General features: G+C 32.9%; 2 protein-coding genes across 2 annotated transcripts; both read right to left on the bottom strand.

Annotated features, from left to right (window-relative positions):
* Positions 1 to 419: 419 nt before the first annotated feature.
* On the bottom strand, positions 420 to 10,344 carry LOC149805664 (uncharacterized). Its single transcript, XM_089934589.1, has 5 exons — positions 10,311 to 10,344; positions 9,664 to 9,810; positions 8,611 to 8,806; positions 4,139 to 4,225; positions 420 to 3,504 (listed from the first exon to the last, which is right to left on the bottom strand). Exons 1-4 carry the CDS (start codon positions 10,342 to 10,344, stop codon positions 4,222 to 4,224), a joined length of 381 nt encoding a protein of 126 aa, XP_089790715.1. The 3' UTR covers positions 420 to 3,504; positions 4,139 to 4,221.
* On the bottom strand, positions 9,673 to 15,383 carry LOC149805663 (uncharacterized). Its single transcript, XM_089950309.1, has 4 exons — positions 15,192 to 15,383; positions 13,607 to 13,679; positions 10,626 to 10,884; positions 9,673 to 9,810 (listed from the first exon to the last, which is right to left on the bottom strand). Exons 1-3 carry the CDS (start codon positions 15,333 to 15,335, stop codon positions 10,634 to 10,636), a joined length of 468 nt encoding a protein of 155 aa, XP_089806435.1. The 5' UTR covers positions 15,336 to 15,383; the 3' UTR covers positions 9,673 to 9,810; positions 10,626 to 10,633.
* Positions 15,384 to 21,636: the final 6,253 nt, after the last annotated feature.

Below are 21,636 nucleotides of genomic sequence, written 5' to 3'. Positions count from 1 at the left end.
TACCACCATCCAAAGATGTACTTACAGTGCAAGTTTTCATTGCACTCCTGAAATCTGTGTTAATCATAGACAGGGAAGATGGCCAGATGGACTCAAGGAGTATGGCAACAATAACATAACAGGAATACCGTGCATGGTACATTATAGTGGTTATAAATAACTTTAATCATTGGTCAAGGTATACTACCCTGAACTAAACATAATGTACAGAAGACACTATTTTCACATCTTGATCCCAAATTCAATAGGGCTTATCTTACCCAAAGTGTAAGAATCTGCATAGTTCTTTAACTTAAGATGAAGGACAGTTAGTACCACTTTGCCAAAATGAATACAGTCAAAGATCAACTGACATCATAATATGTCAGCCTTATGACCAGAGCATAAATCATATATGTAAATACAAATTTACTCCAATGAATGAGAAATCAATTTATTCATATTTTGCATGGTAAAATATCAACACATTCACAACAAGCAAATCATTTATTTTTGCTCTTTTTCAAATACATTACAATTCTTAAATACAAACAATAACCATTCACTGAACAAAATAATACAGATCTCAAATATAAATGCATGTCAAATCCTAAACAATGCATGGATCCAAGTACTGTTATGGAAAACATAAATGCATTATTTTCCAGAGATGACCAGCCTTATAAATGCAACAAAATGATTTAAGTACAGTTCACGAAAATAAAAATGTCTATTTACAAGTTATCAGCCTAACATGTTATCAAGTATATTCTATTCCTTTTTAACTGTATAATGGTTATGAACCTTTCTTACCCAGAATTGTAATTGGGGTACATAAATCTTAAGCACACACACACACACACACACACTGGAAATACCACGCATTAGGCAAAGTACTATAAGACATAATTTCCAATCATGTAAAGTCTAAATTTTCCTTAAGCAGAACACACGCTCTCATAAAATTCCATTCTTCTCACAGCAACTGATACATGTACAGGAAATATTTTTCTACCAAAAACATATGCCTATTACTTCCTGTTTAAAAATCTCTGAACTTAACATTCATATTTTACAAAAAAATGTGTAAAAAAGTCCACTTTAAATCTATGACAGAAGACTCATTGGTACCTGATAAGTGACATAATCAGCATTACATTGGTAGTTACAGAAAAAACATTTTGGGTATTTTCATGAAGTAAATAAGTCTACAAAATCCTTAAGCATCAAATCATCTTAGAAAATGACCACAATAAAACAATTGGGAATGAAAATGATACAAAGAGGTTTCATATGAATTAATTTCTTTTAAATTTAAGAAAAGATAATGTATACGACTTTACACTTTTCCACATAACTGTAAAAAAAAATGCTGTACGAAAATCTGTCGCATGATAAAGGAGGACAGACTGTTACATGTAACAAATATGTGGGGACAATGTGTCACATTATAATTAGGTACAGACACTTCTGTACAGGTTACAAATGCATGGGGACAACATGTTCAATGTATACTCAATTTAAGAGTCTTGGAAAATAGATGAAATACTAATCACTGCAGTTTTACCACTGGTCTGTTTAATTAACTTAAGAACAGATTTGGTATATCATGTGCTAACCACAACACTATCTGAAATTCGTAACAAACATATCAAAATATTTATAGATTATCCAAAACCAGCAAACTTGAAGGATCTACATATTTTATTCTACTGTCAACATATTTTATTCTCAAACAACTTGCAATATAAATATATCCATTTTGTAAGAGAACTGCCTTAAAATAGTCTTAAGATGCATATTATAGACAGGGACAATAATCTGCTCAAATATGGTACATCCATTTGCACAGTAAATCATGCATATTAAATTTGTTGTACTAGACTGATATAAGTACAGTGTGGTTAGTGTATCAACCAACATAACTGAAAGCTAATGTACATTTTTTGCAGAAGTTCTTCTTTTTCTTCTGGCTCCATTGGTGCATAAAAAACTGCAAGTAGTGATTGAATTTACCCATTCCCATAGCTCTTGCTGAATATTTGATGTGCTGAAGAAAAGCATTTGTTTGCTCACATATTTCAGTGTTAATTTCTTTTAACAACATGAGACGTGATGACTTGTATACTGGTGGACACTTATGGGAAAAGCCATGAAATGTATCATGAAAAAAAATGTGTTTTTCCAAAAACCAGGTTCTTTATTCAAACAGTACTCCTCAAGCTGGCAACTAAAATCATAAAATATTTCTTCTGGAGCATTTTCCATGTATGCATAAGCAGAACAAGCAGGATCTTTTCTCCCTTCATGTCCTGGTATCATATAATATCCATAGCAATGCCCATAATGCTGTGGGTCAAACCAGAGAAATAAGTATGTTGTACCCTTCCTTCCCACTTCAGGGTAATTTTTATGGCATTTTTCTTCAGCTCTTGCAGGTTCATCATCATAAGTACTATTATGAGATATTTTATCCATTGTGTATTTTGGAGTGTCTCTTAACTGCTTACCGGGGGGTGGGGTGAAGTAATATGCTCTCCCAAATTTAGCAGGATTATAACTACCTGGTTTAGGATTAATCTGGTCTGGTTCTTTACAGTTTGAAAAAAGCTGTTTCACTCTTGACACCAGATGGTCCAAAATTTCTAAAGTTGCTGAACATATACAAGTATTCGTGACTGCAAATAATACATCTCTAATTTCAGGAGAAAACTTGGCAACTCTGTTTATAACATTTATGTCTAAATCTGAATTTTTCCTAAGTAAATTCAAAATAGATTGGAAGTCGTCAACAAATCGATAGGGAATAATGCTTGAAATGGAATGATTTGAAGACAGTATCATAAAAAGAACTGCTAACTTTCTCAATACTCGGCTGCTACAACCATTTTGCATAAAAATATTCAACAGTGAGTGAAAGTTTCTATCAACATGTTGTAACAGAATATCATTTCGGTTTTTTTCCTCTTCTAAAGGTAGCTCATTAGCACTGCCCAAGGTACCAAGCACTTTCTTAGAAAGGTAGAGTAAGTGATTTCTACTCTGAGCTTTATCCTTTGAATCATGATCACCCTGGGCAAAGCTAATGAAAGCCCTCTTATTCCTTCGATGACAAGGATCTATTGAAAAGTCATTCGTTGGAGTCTCTATTGGTACAACTGTTGAATGTCGAATGTTGATGCCTATCTTAGTTCCATCAGCAGCTAACAATTTTGGACTAAATTTGCAAATGGAACAAGGCTGTCTATAATCTAAATTGAACTTACTTATCCAGGAAAAAAACCAAGCAATAAAAGTATTATTTGACATAAAAGAAGCAGAATTATGACTGACACGTTTGTAGAAGCTATTCATGATTGTACAATAGAAGCCAAAAGAAATATATGAGTTCAGAACATGGTCCACAAAGTCCCAGCCAATTTCATCGCCAGCTCCAGTATCCCTGGCAAGAAAGTGGATGGCCTCTCTCTCTCCTGGACCTATGTCACAATCCCGAGTGCCACTTAAACAACGGCGATACCAAATCTAAATACAAAATAAGAAATATCAGAATCCTGATTAACACTTAAACAACTGTGATAACAAATCTAAATATAAAATCACACACACACACACACACACACACACACACACACACACAAAATGTATCATTTACCAAATAAATAAAACATTATACAAACAAATGTAAAAACAGATTCCTCACTGATAAAAAGTTAAGACTATTATCTTTTATACTGCTGGAAACACTAAGGCAAGTACACTGTCTTGACCACTGAAGTCAATCTTTTAATATCATAAAATTAGATGCTAATGCATGTTGTGAAATTTGTGAGTTTTCAAAGAACTAGATTTGGGTTTGTAAAGCAATAGAAAAATTATTCTCCCACATCCCCATAACTTAGTCGATACGTCTTAGCTTGATAAAAAGGACTTATGCATGCCAATATAAGCAACAACATATTTTTCATTTGTCGGTATAAAGTGTTTTTTGTGTGCATATTTATGCTAACAATCTTTGACAGAAAGACAGAGATATGAATAGATAGGAACAAATAAAAATGCCATGCTTTCTAATAAAGTGGTTACTTAAAAGATGAGTTAGTTCATCATCAATGAACTGAAGCTCACTGAAAGAAGAAAATAAAGCAAAAATTTATACCTTGTGTTTTACAGGTCCATGACATGTATATACAGTGGAAATATGGGATACTGCAATTGTCTCTCCATTAGGAAAGACATATCCTACCTGAAATCAATCAATTAAACAAAACTTTAAGTAATTCAAATATGACTGAGGAAAAGGATGAACAGAGAGTGAATGTTCAAGGACCAAACTTTAACCAAATTTCTTGTTGCAATGTGACAAATATTTCCTGAAGATGCAGCATAACCAAAGTAAATGTACTTTTATTTATTGTGTACAGGATGTGATATTAACTGTCTAGTCCTGGTCCATCTGAACCTGTACTGAATCCCATTAACATGTGCAGAAAAATCTGACAATGATACAATTGTTTTAGAATGAAATTTGATTTAAATTATGGATAAGCAATTAGTACATATATTGTATAATTTTCCATAATAAGTAATATGCATATGACAATTCTGTATGATAGTCAATCAATGAAAGTACATCCATCCTTGGTCCACACAAATACTGGAAGTCACAAAGACGATGATTATTCTGTATTCCAGATGTTTTCTTTAGGCAATAACTTTTTTTCTCCAAGCAATTTATCCTTCCTTTATTACACACTAGTTGATAATGCACTAACTCTTCCATACAAAACTGATAGATAACCTCAGTTTTTTCATGTAAACATCATATATTTTTCTCAAACAGTATGTTCACATTCCCACTCATAATAAGTAAGAGAGCTGATGAAAGATACACTAGAAAAATAATGTATGGTGACTATGTAATTAAAACTGTAACCAATAATAAATGGTAATTACAGGTAATTTACTTCTGTTACATGCATATAGTTTGTATAATTGTTGTAATGATTTATGTCAGTTGTTGATGTGATCACGAGCATAATATTGAGCTACCTGAATGCATTTTACCATAGACCCTTATTTAATATTAGTTATTTTCATTCTCTTTTAAATACATTCTCCCAAATTAAGTTTGGTTTGGCATTTTACAGAACATCAACACAATGTAGTTTATTGGGGCAAAGTACCTTGCCAAGAACACACCACTGTAATTGTATCTGGCCTGATCCCATCAGTAGATCCATCCATGTGTTAGCATGGACTTTCAATTGATTGAGGTGAGGACAAAGGGTCTCAGCATTGTCAAGACGGAGAACTTTACATTTTGAAGATGAATAAAGTGCATTACAATATCCAGACTGACAAGATAGTCTATTGTCAGTGATATGAACAAAAGTACATGTTTTGTCATCATCAGAATACACTGAGAACTTCAAAGTTTTATCAGATGAGGTTGGCATCTGGCAAATAGGCTCATTAATTTATCTTTCGCAGCTTCAAGTTTTTCAATTATCTTATTTTCTGACCTGGAAGAATTATTTAATAGAGAAGGTATATGGTCTCTGATCAATTCATTAAAAAGTCTCATATGGCAGCATTTCACATCACTCAGATCTATCTCATCAAGATTTTCCTGAGGTATACTTATTGCGGCTAACTGCAGTAATATGCCATACATTCCACAGCTACAAGACAATTCAGTTACCTATATCTTTTTTGGTCAAATGAACATAACAGTCTTCCTGAAACAGTCCAGTTGTCATACTAACTTCATTCATTGTAAAAATATTCACATTAGCTGCACTACGTCGCCAAATTACATGACCATTTTCAATCATTGCATATTTGAATTTATCATAACAAGATCTTTCTTCAGCTATATTTTCTGAAGAAAACTGAGGGTCTACAGTGTGTATGTTTGTCATCAATTCTTCAATTGTCAAACGTCAAGTAGGTTCATGACGTTTGCGTTTGGATGCAGGGGGAACTATGTCACCATAATCAGATGACTCGGGTAAACTTTCAAATGTGGAAGTAGACTGAGCTGGATCTAAGGCAATGTTTTTATATTTGGAGCAAATGGAATAGAACTTATCCATGTTACCCTCTCTAAAATTGTACAGCACCTGATTCCTTAGTGAAGCAGGTTTATACTTTTCTTTCATATCTGGAATTGATAGCCACTGGGAATAAGAAACTGTCTTGTGCTGCCATTTATGCCAATTTGGAAACATGGAGATATATTGAAGCTGCTGATCCCATGAAACTGGATATTCAAGTGGAACAAAGACATCTGAGAATGTAACTTGTTGGCACATACAAACTTCAGTTCTGTGAGTTTCAAAAGCGGCCTGAAAGGCAGTCCCATCAAATCATTTACTGGCAGAAAAAAAACTGAAATGTAGGAAAAGAAAACATATTATTCTTTTACTGCATGCTAGTTGAAACAAATCTGTGATTAATATTTCTCGATGGAGATTTTATGCAAAACGTAAGACCCTGCAAAATGACTACACTACAAAAGCAATTGAAAATCTCAAGTACCAATTTTTTCTCTTTAGTGTATTTGTTACAGATTGCAAATAGTAAAGCCAAACCCATCATGAGATCTCAATCAATTTTGTACCCTGCAAGAATGATCATAAGTCAATTACTCATGTCACATTTCAACAATATCATGCACATACTTGAATGGCAGCATGTAACAGTGATCACTCACAAACACAATATCGAATTTTTCTTCCAGTAATTAGGTTATCAAACGGGTATTGTACAGATTCAGTTCTTATTAAAAAAGACCAATAACTAAGTCAGCAATTGAGCTGCAAAGACACACTCATTAAAAGAATCAAGTTCACATACAATGCAGTTAACCTAACGAATTGTATTTGGTTTTTTTTGAAAAGGCTACTAACAATGATGCTCACAGCTAGAGGAAATGTGAGCAATTTGATCATATAAATATACCAATGCCTCCTCAACATCACACCCCTAGCCCATGATGAAGACGCGTAGAGCTTAACAGTGCACAACTGTTTTTAAAAAAGTGCAAGTGAAATGCCTGTAAAGAAACTTGTCTTCTCATGATGAGCTGAACAAGTACCAAGTTTCAGGGCAATCCACTAAATACTTTGAGTAATTGCATTAACAAAATTTGGTCATACACTGTATCCACTGTAATCCAAAAATGTCCACAACCCTTACAAATATCATGGGAGCACAAAGATTTGTACATGCAATTTTAGATGAATATTGTCACACGTGCCAATTTTCATGATCCTTTCAAAAAGGCACCACAATCGGTAGCACTGACAAGATTTTAACAATGCATTCTGCTGCACGACAATACATCAGACTAAAATTGCAAAAGCAAAGTGAACTGTTTATATGAACATTTTCAAATGATGACTGTAACATGCAGTTACATGGCAATCCAATGAAAAATGTGAGACAAGCTGACTTCACAAAATCCTATCAAACATTAATCTAAGAAAGTAACTAGCTCTAACTGAAATAGCAGCAGAGATTTGTCAACGTATGCAACTTCCGATAATGATGAAAACATTTTTCCAAATGTCATGGCAATCCAATGAAATCTGAAAGATTAGATGATTCATTAGATTATATTATGCACTGTCTTTAGATTGAAGTCAATAAAGGGCAATAATTCTAAACTTAATTAGCGGAACAGTGATTTGATATATGCATTATTTGTTAATGAACATAATATTGTACTGAATTTCATTACAATCCATAAAGAAGTTGTACAATTTGCACTCACAAGTTTGTATCATGCACTGCATTAATCTACAAAAGAAAAATGAACAAAAATTGCAGAAGCACACTGATTCATTAATATATGTATCTTCTGATAATGACCATAGGATTTACCAAGTTCCTAGTCCAATTAAAAACAAAAGGACTAGTTCAGGGGGCAATTTTGTTGCTGGCTTGCCAGACGAATACCTGTGGGTTCTGAGGAAGGTCATTTAAAATTGATGGCCATCGGCCCAATTAAATTTTCCTCCATCATTATTTTTCTCTGATTGGGAGAGCCAGTTGATTTTCTGCAGGGCCAATTGATTTTCACACAAGATGGTCACGCCAGCCAATGGAAAAAGTCTGTGTCACATCAACCCATGCTAACTGTACTAACAAGACTGTGACATTCAATTACAGAAAGAGCAATACATATAATAAAAATTGCAGGGGCAAATGAGTCTCGGATTCGGATAATGTGGTTATGTGAGAAAGCTTGCTGGTAGCTTATCGTCGGTCGGTGGTTCTTTCTGGGGGTTTTCCGGGTTCTTCCTCCACCATTAATACTGGCCGCCATGTATAGCCTATCTTGTGCTGAAAAATGGCGTTAAACCCTACAACAACAGCAGGTGCAAAGTGACTGGACAGTTGGTGCATATTTAGGTAATGACCAGTACATATAACATGTTTTATGGCAACTCATATAAATATATGAGAGACTAATTGTCTTAACAGTGTGCTGAATGGAAGGAAGGATAGACATATATGAATTAGCATATGGGCATGGTTATAACAAATGGAAAATGAAAGATGGATATAGAAAGACTGATGGAAAGGTAATAATGATTTCCTGCATTTCTTCTTAATACTTACTTCGCATTCTGCTTGTCTTTGTAGCTCTTTTTCTTCTCTATGTACACCATCACCCCCATACACTCAAAATTATTTTCTTTGAAAATATTTGTTTGTATGTGATGAAGAAGATGATCTAACGACTTCCTAATACTGTATTTATTTTGGAACAGTATTTCGGAATACCTTCTTCCTGTGGATGGTAATTTCTTTGACTCTGTAATGAAACAAAAAAAAAAAACAAAAAAAAAAACAACACTATAAGCATAATGTTACTGTGTTAAACTTGCTCACCACAGACAATCAAATGTAGGTTATGGCATGCATCTACTTGCCAGCATGCACAAAAAAAGATCCATACCCTCTGTCAAAAGAACTAAACGTGACTATTTCGATGCAAGTTATATACATGGTAAAATATACAAGGTATAGATGTTAAATTTCTGTAAAATGTACATAAAGTATAAAGGTTTTACTGGGATGAATGGTGCAATTTTGTTTGCAGGTTTAGTGCTCTTTGTGGATGTCATTCACTTTATCTTACTTGTTTCCTTACTGTAGCTGCTTAATATTTAACAATTTGAAGGTCTGGTTAAATTGCTTTGATGTTGTTGCCATTTTGGTTTCTGGCTACTTTTCTCTTATAAAATGACATATTTTCCATTTTTATCACTCATAAGATCATGTGTTCTACTTTGTTTCCTCATGTACCTCTTGAAATAAAAATTACTTGACATCCAAATGATGTACTTGTCTTATGGACACTACAAGACATTCTTCTGTTTAAGCTGTATTCTCAAACTTGAAGTAGGAGTTGGTAAGTGTATATTACTATGGTACCAACACTACAAAGTATAAAATTAAATGCACTATTAAACATTAAAGACAATCTTCTGTTCACATTTCACATCAACAATGCCTATCTTGTTCTCACTTCATTTTTGTTCAAAGTTAGGTTTTAAGATAGTTGATTTTGTGGCTTCTAAACACTTCAGTATTAACTAGAAAGCTGGCAAGCTACAGGTATATTTGGTCATGTATTAGTAAGAAGAAAGCCTTGAATAATGCACAAACCTGGCTCTGGCAGCTTTTTGCGTTTCTCGGTTAGCAAATTAAAGTATTCTCCTTCAGCTGCTTTGATATCATCCAATGTAAATATGTTTTCCCAAAAAAAATCCTCGTTTCTATCACATTCAAGCGCCTGTTTGATAATATCCAAACCTTGAAAGAGAAAGATTTATAGGTAAAATGTTGTGCCTCGATTCTGGAGATAACAAATCATGCAGACAAAGACTCATCCACTATAATTCTTCAGAATGAAAAGTTAACAATGTTTATCAGATGCAATACAATTATATATATATATATATATAAATATATATATATATATATATATATATATATATATATATATATATATATATATATATATATATATATATATAATCAATAGATTGACTTTAACAAGGAGAAAAGAACATTAAATATTTGTATAAACTGATAACCTGATAAAAAAGCTATATCTGTAAATTTTGACAAAATGACAATGTTAAAGATAACATTACTGTAAGCCTAATGTGCTTTCATTAACCACACATATCAGAAGATTAATAACTGTTCTCTGACAGTCTTAATTTCAGTTTAATGCTAAATGAAATAAAACTACAAATTCAACTTCTAAAAACTTTCCTATCAGTGGGATAAACAAGGTTTTAAACTACACTGTTCTAACTTAACTGATATTTCAACATACATTTTTATACTTTTATAGCTGCAACTAGGGTATGATAGTTTGTATCCCTCCCCTGTGGTTTATTTAAGGTGGTCATAGGTCAAATATAGAATAAATGCAATTACAAAGAGATGTCGTAGAATAGAATTTGACAAATGCTTACAAACATAAGCACAATGTACTCTGTTCTTTGATCACCAGTTAACCATCCAGTAATTTGGAGCCAGTTTGAATGTCCCAAAAGCATGAGCATTTGCTTTCACGAGTCTCAAATGTAGCTATAATGTTGTGATGATGTGATTACCTTTGCTTTCAAAGAATCCACTGAAAATGCCGCTTTAAAAAAAATCGTAAATAGTGCAGACGTCCCTGGCGAAATACAACACGATATGCATAGCCTTCTGACAATCCTGCTATTGCCATGTCCATCATACTCTTCTCCAAAAGGAACATGTAAGATGTTTCTGGTAAAGTTATCCTTTGGAGAAGATGGCAAAAAGCTGACTGCCGAGTCACTGCTGCATGACATAATTTCATGTTACGTCTGAGATTGGAAGTCCACTCTGTAAACACACAAAATAAAAAGATCATATATAATTAAAACCAGTTTGTGGCAGTTTACAGACACTGCACACAACTGTTTACTTCATCATTATCTATAGAAATATTCACACCACCAATATATTATTAGTTCTACGTATCTACATCTTATCCACCACCTTAACAAAACTGACTGAAGATAAAAGGATCTTTCAAATGTATAAGAAGTGTATGTATATACATATATATACACATACACACACTGGCCCTGTTCTTATTATGTGGCCTTTTCAATTGAGGACTAAATGTTTTGTGCATAAGTGTATAGAATGTACATAGTACGGTAGTAAGAAAGTTACATACAACTTCAAAGCATTTAACATCTTCATTTAAAAGCAGCATTAATTATTAAAATGTTCTTGTCTTAAGAACAGACTTATTTCAATTGAACAACTGAATAATTCTTTTTCTCGACTTAAGAATGAAATGCAAGTGAGGTATATTTATCATGCAAATTGCAGAAACATTCAAAAATGTCATTTAAATCTTGGTACATATACAATGCTCTTTCCATTTACTCCATTTTCCAATGCTGATGAATATCCTCCTTATCTGTTACAAAAAATGTATTGGATTGGAGCCTTTCCAACATGAAGCGATTTGGGCCCCACACACCACCGCTAAGGATGTTGAGTCGAATGACTTTAACTTTTCTTTTAAAGTAATAGGTCTCCATTTTCGTGATGAACTGTTAAAGTTTTCTAATGATTTTTTCCTTTTTTGCTAATGGTACAGTACTGCAATTGATTATGAAGATGAAACTTTTGTGGACAAAATGCCTAGTTTATAAAGGAAGTGATGCATGAGTTGTCTCATGATTTTCTGGTCTTTGTCTGGTACTCAGTGCTGTTCAAGGTTAATTTCTTCCTGTGTGCTAATCCACAAATCTATTTTTAGCCCATGAAGACCATTTTGTAATCCTGGCATTTATAGATAATTATATATTAACCTTAGTGGTACACTCAAACCTGACATTGGGAAATAGACATCAGAAGAGATAATCATGTTACTTACTGTACCAATCAAATATTGGTTTCGGACACATATTAAAATAAAATGTTGCCACTTGTGAAGTGAGAATCTTACATTTGTGCACAATTATAATTGCTGCTGTTTGCATTTGAGGGGTGGACTTTCTTGGGGATACTTTTAAACAGGAACTCTTCAGTGCCATGGAATTCTGGCCATAAAAAGTGGGTGGACACCGGTCAAAGAGACATTCAAGAGGGGGGCCACTGTATATAAAGGCTTCTAATGTTTTTTGTTGAACCCGATTGTTTTAACAGGGCAAGGGAATTATAAAAGCATGAAAATGACAATAGTACTGACCATGAATAATACAAAATATTGAAATATGTATTTCATGAACTAATGTGTGAGAATATATGCAGGTTCCTTTCTGGATGTGCTGTTGCATGGTTATCATTATCAATTTATAACATATTTCCCTTTCAACTTTTTTTATTGTAAAAAATATATTTTCTTACATTAACATTTAGTTTGGAATATTAACCTGAAACAGTAGTTTCTTGTGAATTAAACAAAATCAAATTTAATATTAGTTAACAGGCTCAAGTCCATGAAAATGTATAATGCTTACATAGCAGACAAATTTGGTGAGTTTGATGGTGAACTAGCTCAAAAATAGTATTCTGTTATGGATAATAAAGGTTATTTCTGTTGCTTACATCTTATCTAATTAATGCAAGCCATACAGGTTAACAACCCTGACAGTCTGTATTAAAACACATTATGATTTGTGGTGAGACAAATAAATGTGAGGATAATGGATGGATGGACAAGGACATGGAAAAATTATTTTACAAATATTCAAAAAGAAAAATTGTGAATAGCAAAAGGCACATCAGAATCAACAGCTTAAAAAGGCTAACAAGTTTTATAAAAGATATTTTGAATTGTTTGGGAATGATGCTCTTAAACTGAAAATGTGCTTGACAGTCTAATACACAGATGGCAAGATGGAATCCATTTATACATCTTTTGTCAACTTTTGTTATGTTGGGGGTGAAAACAAAATGTCACCAAAGTACTATTGTGAAGTAATCAATCCATAACAGGCCTGCACAGGGTTAAACTACTGGTATTAAACAGCTAAGATTCCAATGATTTGATAAGTTTTGACTACAAAACACTGCATTTGCATCATTTTTTAAATCAGTCACAGCGCCTTAAATGATTATATTTATTGTCACAATAAGATGTCATATCCTCTCAAGTTTGGTTTTCACTATGAGTTTCCAGTGTTTCACCATTCACTGAATGTCTCTTATACATTCTTAACTTTAAAACTGTTGGAAACACCTGGAGATTTGAAGGATAGATCCTTGCATACCAATTTTAAGTTACTTTATACAACCATACAAGAATCTAGCATTTATATTAATTTTAGAAACATTTTCTTGGACACTGTATGCATTAATGGACATTTCATCATAGTAACAACTCATTTACCTCTCCACTTTGAACAATATTTGAAGTGTCTTTTGTGAAGATAAAACAACAGAAACAAAACTATTTCAGCCTTTAGAAACCAAAGCTTAATGAAAGCACTATATGTATCAGAACTGTTATGGAGGACAATCTGCAAATATAGTTGCTTAGTAATTTAAAACTTTTCTGTTAGTCATATGGAAATGGATAATCAATGCACACTTAGAGAACTACCTTTGTTTTGCTGCATTGTTGCTGTGTATATACCAAGTTCTGGACGGTCTGATGGAACACCCATGACAAGCACCTGCAAGAAAATAATATCCTTCATAAAATGCTGGGTGGAGATGGAAGTTTACATGCAGTGATTTAACCTAACCAATTAATAAATAAAAAAACACAGTATGGCCACATGTGTATAACACTGTATATGGGTGTTTATTATTTTTTTAACAATAGCTTTTACAAGTTTTCAGTCATACCGCTATGTCTGAATCCAGGACAACCAGTCTTAACACTAACCTATTAATGCTGAACGCCAAGCAAGGCAGCTGTTAGTACCATTTTTTTAAGTCTTTTGTATGACTCGACTGGGGTTCAAACCTACAACTTCACGCATCCAAGGCAGATGCTCTAACCACTAGGCTATTGACACTGTATACAATCATTGAGCATATTTATGGATGTATGTATGTAGAGAGAGAGGAGGGGGTATTCAACATAACACCAGTACATGCCTTAAAAAGCCAACCTAATTTGGTCAAAAAATATTGAAAAAACTAACCAATTTCATATCCCTACTTGTACTCTGGAAGCTGATGCTAAATTCAACTAAAACAAGATGAAGAAGATGGAACAAACATTAAATCTTGTCTTAGATATAAATATGACATTTAAAATGATGTCTCATTATTACCTAAGTATGTTGAGTGGTTGGCAGAGTTCTGTATTCAAATCATATGAAATACTGTATGACTATTTATCTCGGATTGCCAATTTAAAAAAGGAAATGTTATCAGAGCAACTCATTGATCTTGGTGCAAAAATTAGTTTACCTTCTTTTATTGAGAACTAAAGTGATTACTATCACTGGAAAAGATCATAAAACAGGGCCATAAAGTAACATTTTCATATACTGGTCTGAGTATATTATTCCTTTTCTTAGATTTACGTAGAATTTACCTTTATACCATATGCTGTATTACATACCGCTTATACTAAATAAACCTTATAAAATAAACTAAGAAGCTGGAGTCTTGTTTAATTCATTATTTAATTTGATATGTCATACAAATGAGTTAACTATTAATAAAGTGCAATTATTGGGCGACAATACTGAACTTTCCACCAATGAGAGTCACTCAATATTCATTTAAACATTCTTATTTGTAAAAGTTTAAACAGTAACTTGCAAATATCGAAATACGGGTAATGAGTATATTACGTATATCGTGTTACGAGGTATGCGGCAGCCTACGAATAGCTTTAAGTAAATTATATACACGGCGGCAGTGCTTATAGTCTTTCCAGACATGGTAAACGGCAGCTGTTAGGAGTTTTAAAGGACGATTCAAATTGTCAATATAGGTTTTAAACTAGAACAACATAATCCATGGGAAAGGAGTAACTTGCTAGAATTCTAAAATATTTCCTCTTTCAAACGGCTATGAATAAAATCACATTTTGTTTTCTTTAATAGACCAGCCATTTCGGGTGGGTGGGTGGGTACGGATGAGATGATAATTTATAATTGGCAGCTGTTTGGTACGTCTATAATACACACATTGGTGTAATCTTTTCAAGAAATTGAAATACAAACCTGTTCACTGCTCTCACTGCGTAACTTCTGGTAATGTGTACTTCCAGAAGTACTGGGCACGCCAGTGTTCATTCTTGATGGTCGATTTTCATCTTTTGACGCCATATTTACAGCTGCTGAGTTTGGTTTTGTGTGTGATGTCATGACCACGTGACACACTTTTTGGAAGAAATTACGCGATTGGTTCCAACGATTTCGCATGTTCATAGTCTGTATCATACCATTACATTGGTGGGTTGTATGTTGGTGGAACACAAGAATATCCTGATTGATGCGACTCTTTAAAATAAATTGCAAGCACCTCTCTAATTAGAAATTCAGTTGTTAAGCATACTCCTAATGGTATCACAGAACTGGACAAAACACGTTTTGTGTGAATTTATATTGATCCACACCTTTGTGTCCCAGAGTGTTAAGATTTAGACTGGGATGAAATGTAACAATAGAGACGGGTAATGTTAAGTCCGTTTAATAAAATCAGACCACGGTTTCATAACATTTCTCATATAGAGATAATACTCAACTCAGAGTATGGCTCTTCAACCAATTCATAATCAAGTCTAGTTGATATACAGCTTTCTGTTGCAATTATTGAAAATATCAGATTATTCCTATGTATAAATCTGTTGAATTGTTAATATTGTTATTTCCCCATTATGGCTACGGAAAACCCGAACAACATACATGCACAAAGTCAGGACGTTTCATGAAAGTTTGACCAGGTAGAATGTAACGTCGGTAGACGTTGAACTAATTGTCTTTATCGTGTAATATGCGGATGATTTCTTGTACTAAACATGCACCTGAACTAAAAACGTATGGCATCAAAATGGTAATATCCCGAAAGATTTTTAAACCTTTTTTTTATTTGCTCATCGAAGTGCATTCTTCATTAGCAGCTAGAACTTTAATTTAATTACGTAAATTTGATGTCTACTAGATCTTAGAGCATGCGTTTATATCAAATAGAATTTGTAGAAATGATACTTATATCAAAATTGCATGGGTAAAATGTAAAATTAGTTGAGTGATACAGTGCTTTGTCTCATGTTTACTGTCTGTCCGTAGGCTTGCAAAGAAATATATTATGTTAATTGATTCATTAATTTCAAGGTTATACTTAGTTAATCTATTTCTCAAAGAAGGTGAGATCGTAAGAAGGTGAGAGTGGTTTCACAATAGCTGTCAGCGACTGTATGCTTGCACAAAGGATATGATATGGTTTTTGATTAATAAGTATAAAGCTTATAGTTTTCCCACCTTTACCGGCGTAGTGGGAGCACGGGACCAGTGCATGGTCAAGTACTACAGTATTTTGAAGAGAACCTAGAAAGCAACTCTAGATTTTCTATGTATTAAGGACAATCTAACCATGCAATTGAGGAACTGTTTTTTTCCATTTAATTGATCTGATCTGATCTAATATAATAATTACCAAAATAATGCGTATAACTATTTGCCTTTAAAACTATAATATGTCATGAAAGTCTGCTTGGTTCAAACAGTTGACTATAACATCCCCTGTCGGGTTATTTAGATCTCGTGATAAAATCACTTCTTGAACAAAACAAGCGATCCTTGGGGAAGCAGAAAACTATTTAACACGCATAGTGAATGAGAGAGACACACAAACAGCGAGAGTAGGAATACAAGTGCCAAGAGGAAAACTGGAAACAAATGCTTGTGATAGGTATTATGATCCAAGAATTCATACAAAGTTGCGATCTGAAAAAGTGTAGATATTGAACCTGAACAGACCCATCATACCGTAGGACTGTTCTATAAATTAATTTTAAATATCCATATTATATAAGCAGTATCTCTGCAGTGATATTGCAGTGAATTGATAAGATATCGAAATAAATATTCCTTCGTTTCACAAGAACGAAAGGGCTAACTACCTGTCACTTCGCTTTGAAAGAATTTTTTAAAATGCAAGCTTACATTTTATATATATATATATATATATATATATATATATATATATATATATATATATATATATATATATACATACATACATACATACATACATACATATATATATATATATATATATATATATATATATATATATATATATATATATATATATATATATATATATATATATATATATATAAAATCCAAATTTTTTCCTTACTGCAAATTACTCAAGCACAAACTGCATTTAAAACAATCATAAACTTTATGTAATGTTCGTTTTGGAGAGTATAATTAACAGGTGTCATTATTTTAATTTTCGGAGTCAGATAATTTTGCGAAAAAAAGACAAAAAAAAAAGCCTAATAAAAAAGGATTTATCTCCACACTAAATATTATTTATTGAATAAAAATGGTTTTACTAATTAGCTAAAAAAAATATCAAGATGCTCCATTTATGTACATCTTGTTAAAATTGTACGATTCTACATTGGTATTTCAGCATAAAGACAACGAAACGTTTCCTGTAATTTAGTAATATCCTTCCATTCCATGGTTATAACGTTCAATCTGGATTGGAGAATGCATAAATTCAGCTATCACTATTGCAGTATCTTGCAACTCCGAGCGGATCGATGAAACTAAATATAATCTGAACTGGGATGTTTTAAACAGCTTATATGTCCTTTTGCGATTGAAAAAGACAGGAAACATCTCTGAAATGTGAAACTTTTGCATGTACAATATTCAAAGTCATTTTATATGAACAGTATTTGACGATAGCAAGCTATTCTGTTGTCAGATCGTAGATACTATTACGTGATATAAATTGATATCAAACGCATGTTGATACAGTCTATATTTCCAAGTAAACTTTCCATGTCTAGGTTTGGAAAGTTTTTCACATTTTCGTATGCCTAGTGTAAGTTTGTGAGGTCGAAAATTATGAAAACCGTACAGGAAAATCCCGCCAAAATTTTAGCAGAGTGGAAATTGCTTAGCTTGGTATCCCACACTGTATGTTGGGAGAAATGGTTACATGAAAGCATTATAGTTAGAAAGACGCTTGTATAATTATATAGGTTTGAGACCTTTAATTCGTCCCATGTAAGAAATATAAAAAATATATGCGAACAAGAACCACAATCCAAACTGATTACCGCTACACCATAAATATTATATTACTATAGTCATACATACTGTGGATAAATTTTATGACAAAAGGCATATGTTTAAATTCATTTTGTTCTTTTCGTTTACACAAATTAAATCTAAAAAGATGTTTATCCATGAAGAAACGTACTTTAATTAGGTCCAAATTTATTGACACTCAATCTAGTTAAGAAAAACTAAAACTAAATTCTTGTTACCAAGCAGAAGACGGCATAATCATTTTATCTAATTAAAGGTTTCCTCACAAGCTAGTGCAGTCTCACCTCCACTGGATCTACACACTTTGAACGGAGAAGAATTGAAGATGCATTGGTGAAGCGCGAGTAGCGTAAATCCCAGCAAGTTTCCTTCGATCAAACGAACTCACGCGTCATCTCCTTTTCATTTTTCATGTGTGCCCAAATTGCCTGATCGGCTACTCACGTACCCACAGTCAAAAAAAAAAAAAAAAAAAAAAAAGCTAATGACGTCATGGTCATCTCGAAATTGAAGAACGAATACATATTACTGAAGTATATGGTAATGGATTCCTTGATCTTGCGTGCGTGAGTTTGACTCTCAGCATGGAACGAATTAAATTCTCCAGCATAAATAATAATTTCCTTTATCCATATAATTTTACTTCAGATTATTACGCATACTTTTTTATGATCCAGAAATAACGTTTTCCACTCTGTCTGGGGTGTCTTTGTAACTTACAATAACAATTGTGCAATCCTTGAGAAGTTTTTTAGATTTAAAGGAAACCACGACATTTTGCGCAGAATATGAATGATGCCATGTACACTTTGATGCAAATCTTCAGTTGTAGTAAACAAATAAAACAATTTGAAGGAAAAAAAGAAAAGAATTGAAACCATGTTGCTGAGGGCAAGTAATATATTTTTAATTATTATATTATTTTTACCTTTGCTAGTTCTTTAATATATGAAAAACAATTTCAACGATTTTCTTTTTCTTTTTCTTTAAACCGTTTATTTTGTATTAAAAAAAATTAATTAAGGCATCCTGAATTTGATTTACTCGAGAATACGCTTGATGCCTTGTTGTGTTTCAAGATATAAATCCGCTCTAAGCACATTTTCTCATCCGTGGAACATTTCATTTAAATTTCACAATTTTATTAAAGCAGACGGAATAGATTCAATTCCATATTTAAAAAAATTAAATTTCAAAACATTTCAAATATTTTACGAAGCAACAGGTAAGAAATACATCAATGATATGACAAATAAATATTATGAGTTTAGATAAAATTCATTTAATTATAGAGAAGGAAAACACAAAATGATCTGCCAGATATAATCGTATCTAATGATAAAAAATAAGTGTTCTCATCGAAAAATTTCATATCCTGGAAAACAGTTTGGGAAACATGACGGAACTTAAGTGTGCCCCATATTAATATGAATGCAAGGCACATATACTCACCATAAACAAGACAACAGCCATCCAGTCCAGTAAATGTGCAAACAGTGTCCTCCTTTACAAGTTCACTAATGCCATGATATGACCTTTTCTGCAATTAATCGTTTGGATTTCTGTCAGCCGGCCGGTTTAAAATCCTTCTAATCAGATCTTCCAAAGCCCAAAACAGCAATGTAACTCATATGTCAATATGCCAAGGATCGAATGATACTTCTATTTTGAAACGTTTTCGAAACTTACACTTATTTTATAATTGGTTCATAACATTTGACGCCTTTACATCGGCCCCAAAACAATGGTAGCATATATAGTTAATTGTCCTTTCAACTATGAGAACATGATACTCGTATGTAAGATTTTATGTCATTAAATTAATGTTGTAAATATGATAATATTTTTAAGTGTAAATTTCAGCTTTATTGCTGTTGTAATTATAATAATACTATACTCATAAAGTTATGCTGCATATGAATGTAAAACTCATTACCGTCATTAAATTTATATTTAGATGTAACAATAAAATATTCACATGACACTAATTATGTTAAATAGCTGTACTTATGTGCAATGAAACTGAGAGAACACTGAAAACGTATTGTTGACATCAGACTCGTGAAAACTGATATACGTAACATGTCTAGGTTTGGAAGGTTTTTCACATTTTCGTATACCTAGTGTAAGTTTGAGAGGTCGAAAATTATGAAAACGGTACAGGAAAATCCCGCAAAAATAGGCAGATCATCAGAAACTATTTCAAGGGGTGTATCTTCAATATATAATAAGCTCTTATAATCGTATTGCACCTACTAAATTTATTTACAATTTGGCCATTTAGAACTAGTTGTATCTCGAGAGAAGAACATAGTCGAATATAGTTAGGGTATGTCTAGGAAAACGTTGCTGCCTGTCATGTTTTAGAAAGGATCATAGTACTTCTACTAACTATTGTTCATCTATTCCTTGAGGTTATTGATCAAAAACCAAGAACAAAAACATTTACTTTCCTCCTATGGGAATTACTTTATAAACAAAAGACAGAAAACATTTGAAAATGGCAGATCCTAGCAAATTCTTCAAATTGGCATAACACATGTTAAAGACATCATTGGAATAGGAAAATAAAAGATAAGCAGTTAAGGACTCCCACCTACACGAAACTCCCAATAATCAGAAGATAATTGTACGGCTTACCAATAATTTTTCAGTAAATTATACACATTTATAAATTATAATTGTTCTGTAATTTTGTCAGGCCATCTATCTATTTCTCTATATGTGAGTGCCATAATTCTTAATAAGTTAAGATTTACTTGTCCTATATTTCTGCCTTAATGTGCTAGACTGATATCCGTTTTGACGAATATTATAAAAGAGAAATGTACCTGTGCAAGATCATTCAAGCATAAGCTACATATGCAAAAAATGGGAAGTTCACGAGGTTTCTTTTTCTTCCTTTTCTTTGTCCTGATTTAAGCAGAATATATGACTGCTGACTAATATGTACCGTATGCAGGTGACGTGCAATCAGGTTCCATAGAGAACATGGAAATCGCTTTAAATTTATTTGCAAACATTGCTTGATCCTAAGAATTTCCAAAACAAATTCTACTGGTTCCAAACAAAACATAAAAAGGGCAAGTGGGGGGATTACTTTTTTTTTGTCCATATTTCTTCTGCAAAAAGTTTAAATTAGATAATTGGTGAATCGTATATAAGCCAGCGCGGCTGTAGCAAATTCAGATTGTAGGGAAACAATAGACCGTCTCTGGAAAGTAAATCTCATTTTCGAAACCACTGCGTTCTGAATGTATTTTATACTAACTTTAATCCGTAACAATTGAGTTTCTCAACTCAACAAGATGGATGATCCGTTTGGATGTTTCTTTTGGTTTTTTGTAATCTTCCGGGTGGGGGTAGGAGG

The sequence above is a fragment of the Sinohyriopsis cumingii genome, chromosome 2 (genome assembly GCF_028554795.1).
Source record: "Sinohyriopsis cumingii isolate HCF-2022 chromosome 2, ASM2855479v2, whole genome shotgun sequence".
Taxonomy (NCBI): domain Eukaryota; kingdom Metazoa; phylum Mollusca; class Bivalvia; order Unionida; family Unionidae; genus Sinohyriopsis; species Sinohyriopsis cumingii.
This window is presented reverse-complemented; position numbering and strand designations above follow the sequence as displayed.

What these genes read in the sequence shown, in the direction of transcription:
- LOC149805664 (XM_089934589.1), bottom strand. Translation starts at nt 10,344, where the DNA reads ATGTATGTTGAAATATCAGTTAAGTTAGAACAGT. An exon ending in ATCAGTTAAGTTAGAACAGT is followed by an intron (nt 9,811 to 10,310) that starts GTAGTTTAAAAC and finishes TTCTCTTTCAAG; the next exon opens with GTTTGGATATTATCAAACAG. An exon ending in CAAAAAGCTGCCAGAGCCAG is followed by an intron (nt 8,807 to 9,663) that starts GTTTGTGCATTA and finishes GTTTCATTACAG; the next exon opens with AGTCAAAGAAATTACCATCC.
- LOC149805663 (XM_089950309.1), bottom strand. Translation starts at nt 15,335, where the DNA reads ATGACATCACACACAAAACCAAACTCAGCAGCTGTAAATATGGCGTCA. An exon ending in GCAGTGAGAGCAGTGAACAG is followed by an intron (nt 13,680 to 15,191) that starts GTTTGTATTTCA and finishes ATTTTCTTGCAG; the next exon opens with GTGCTTGTCATGGGTGTTCC. An exon ending in AACAATGCAGCAAAACAAAG is followed by an intron (nt 10,885 to 13,606) that starts GTAGTTCTCTAA and finishes GTGTGTTTACAG; the next exon opens with AGTGGACTTCCAATCTCAGA.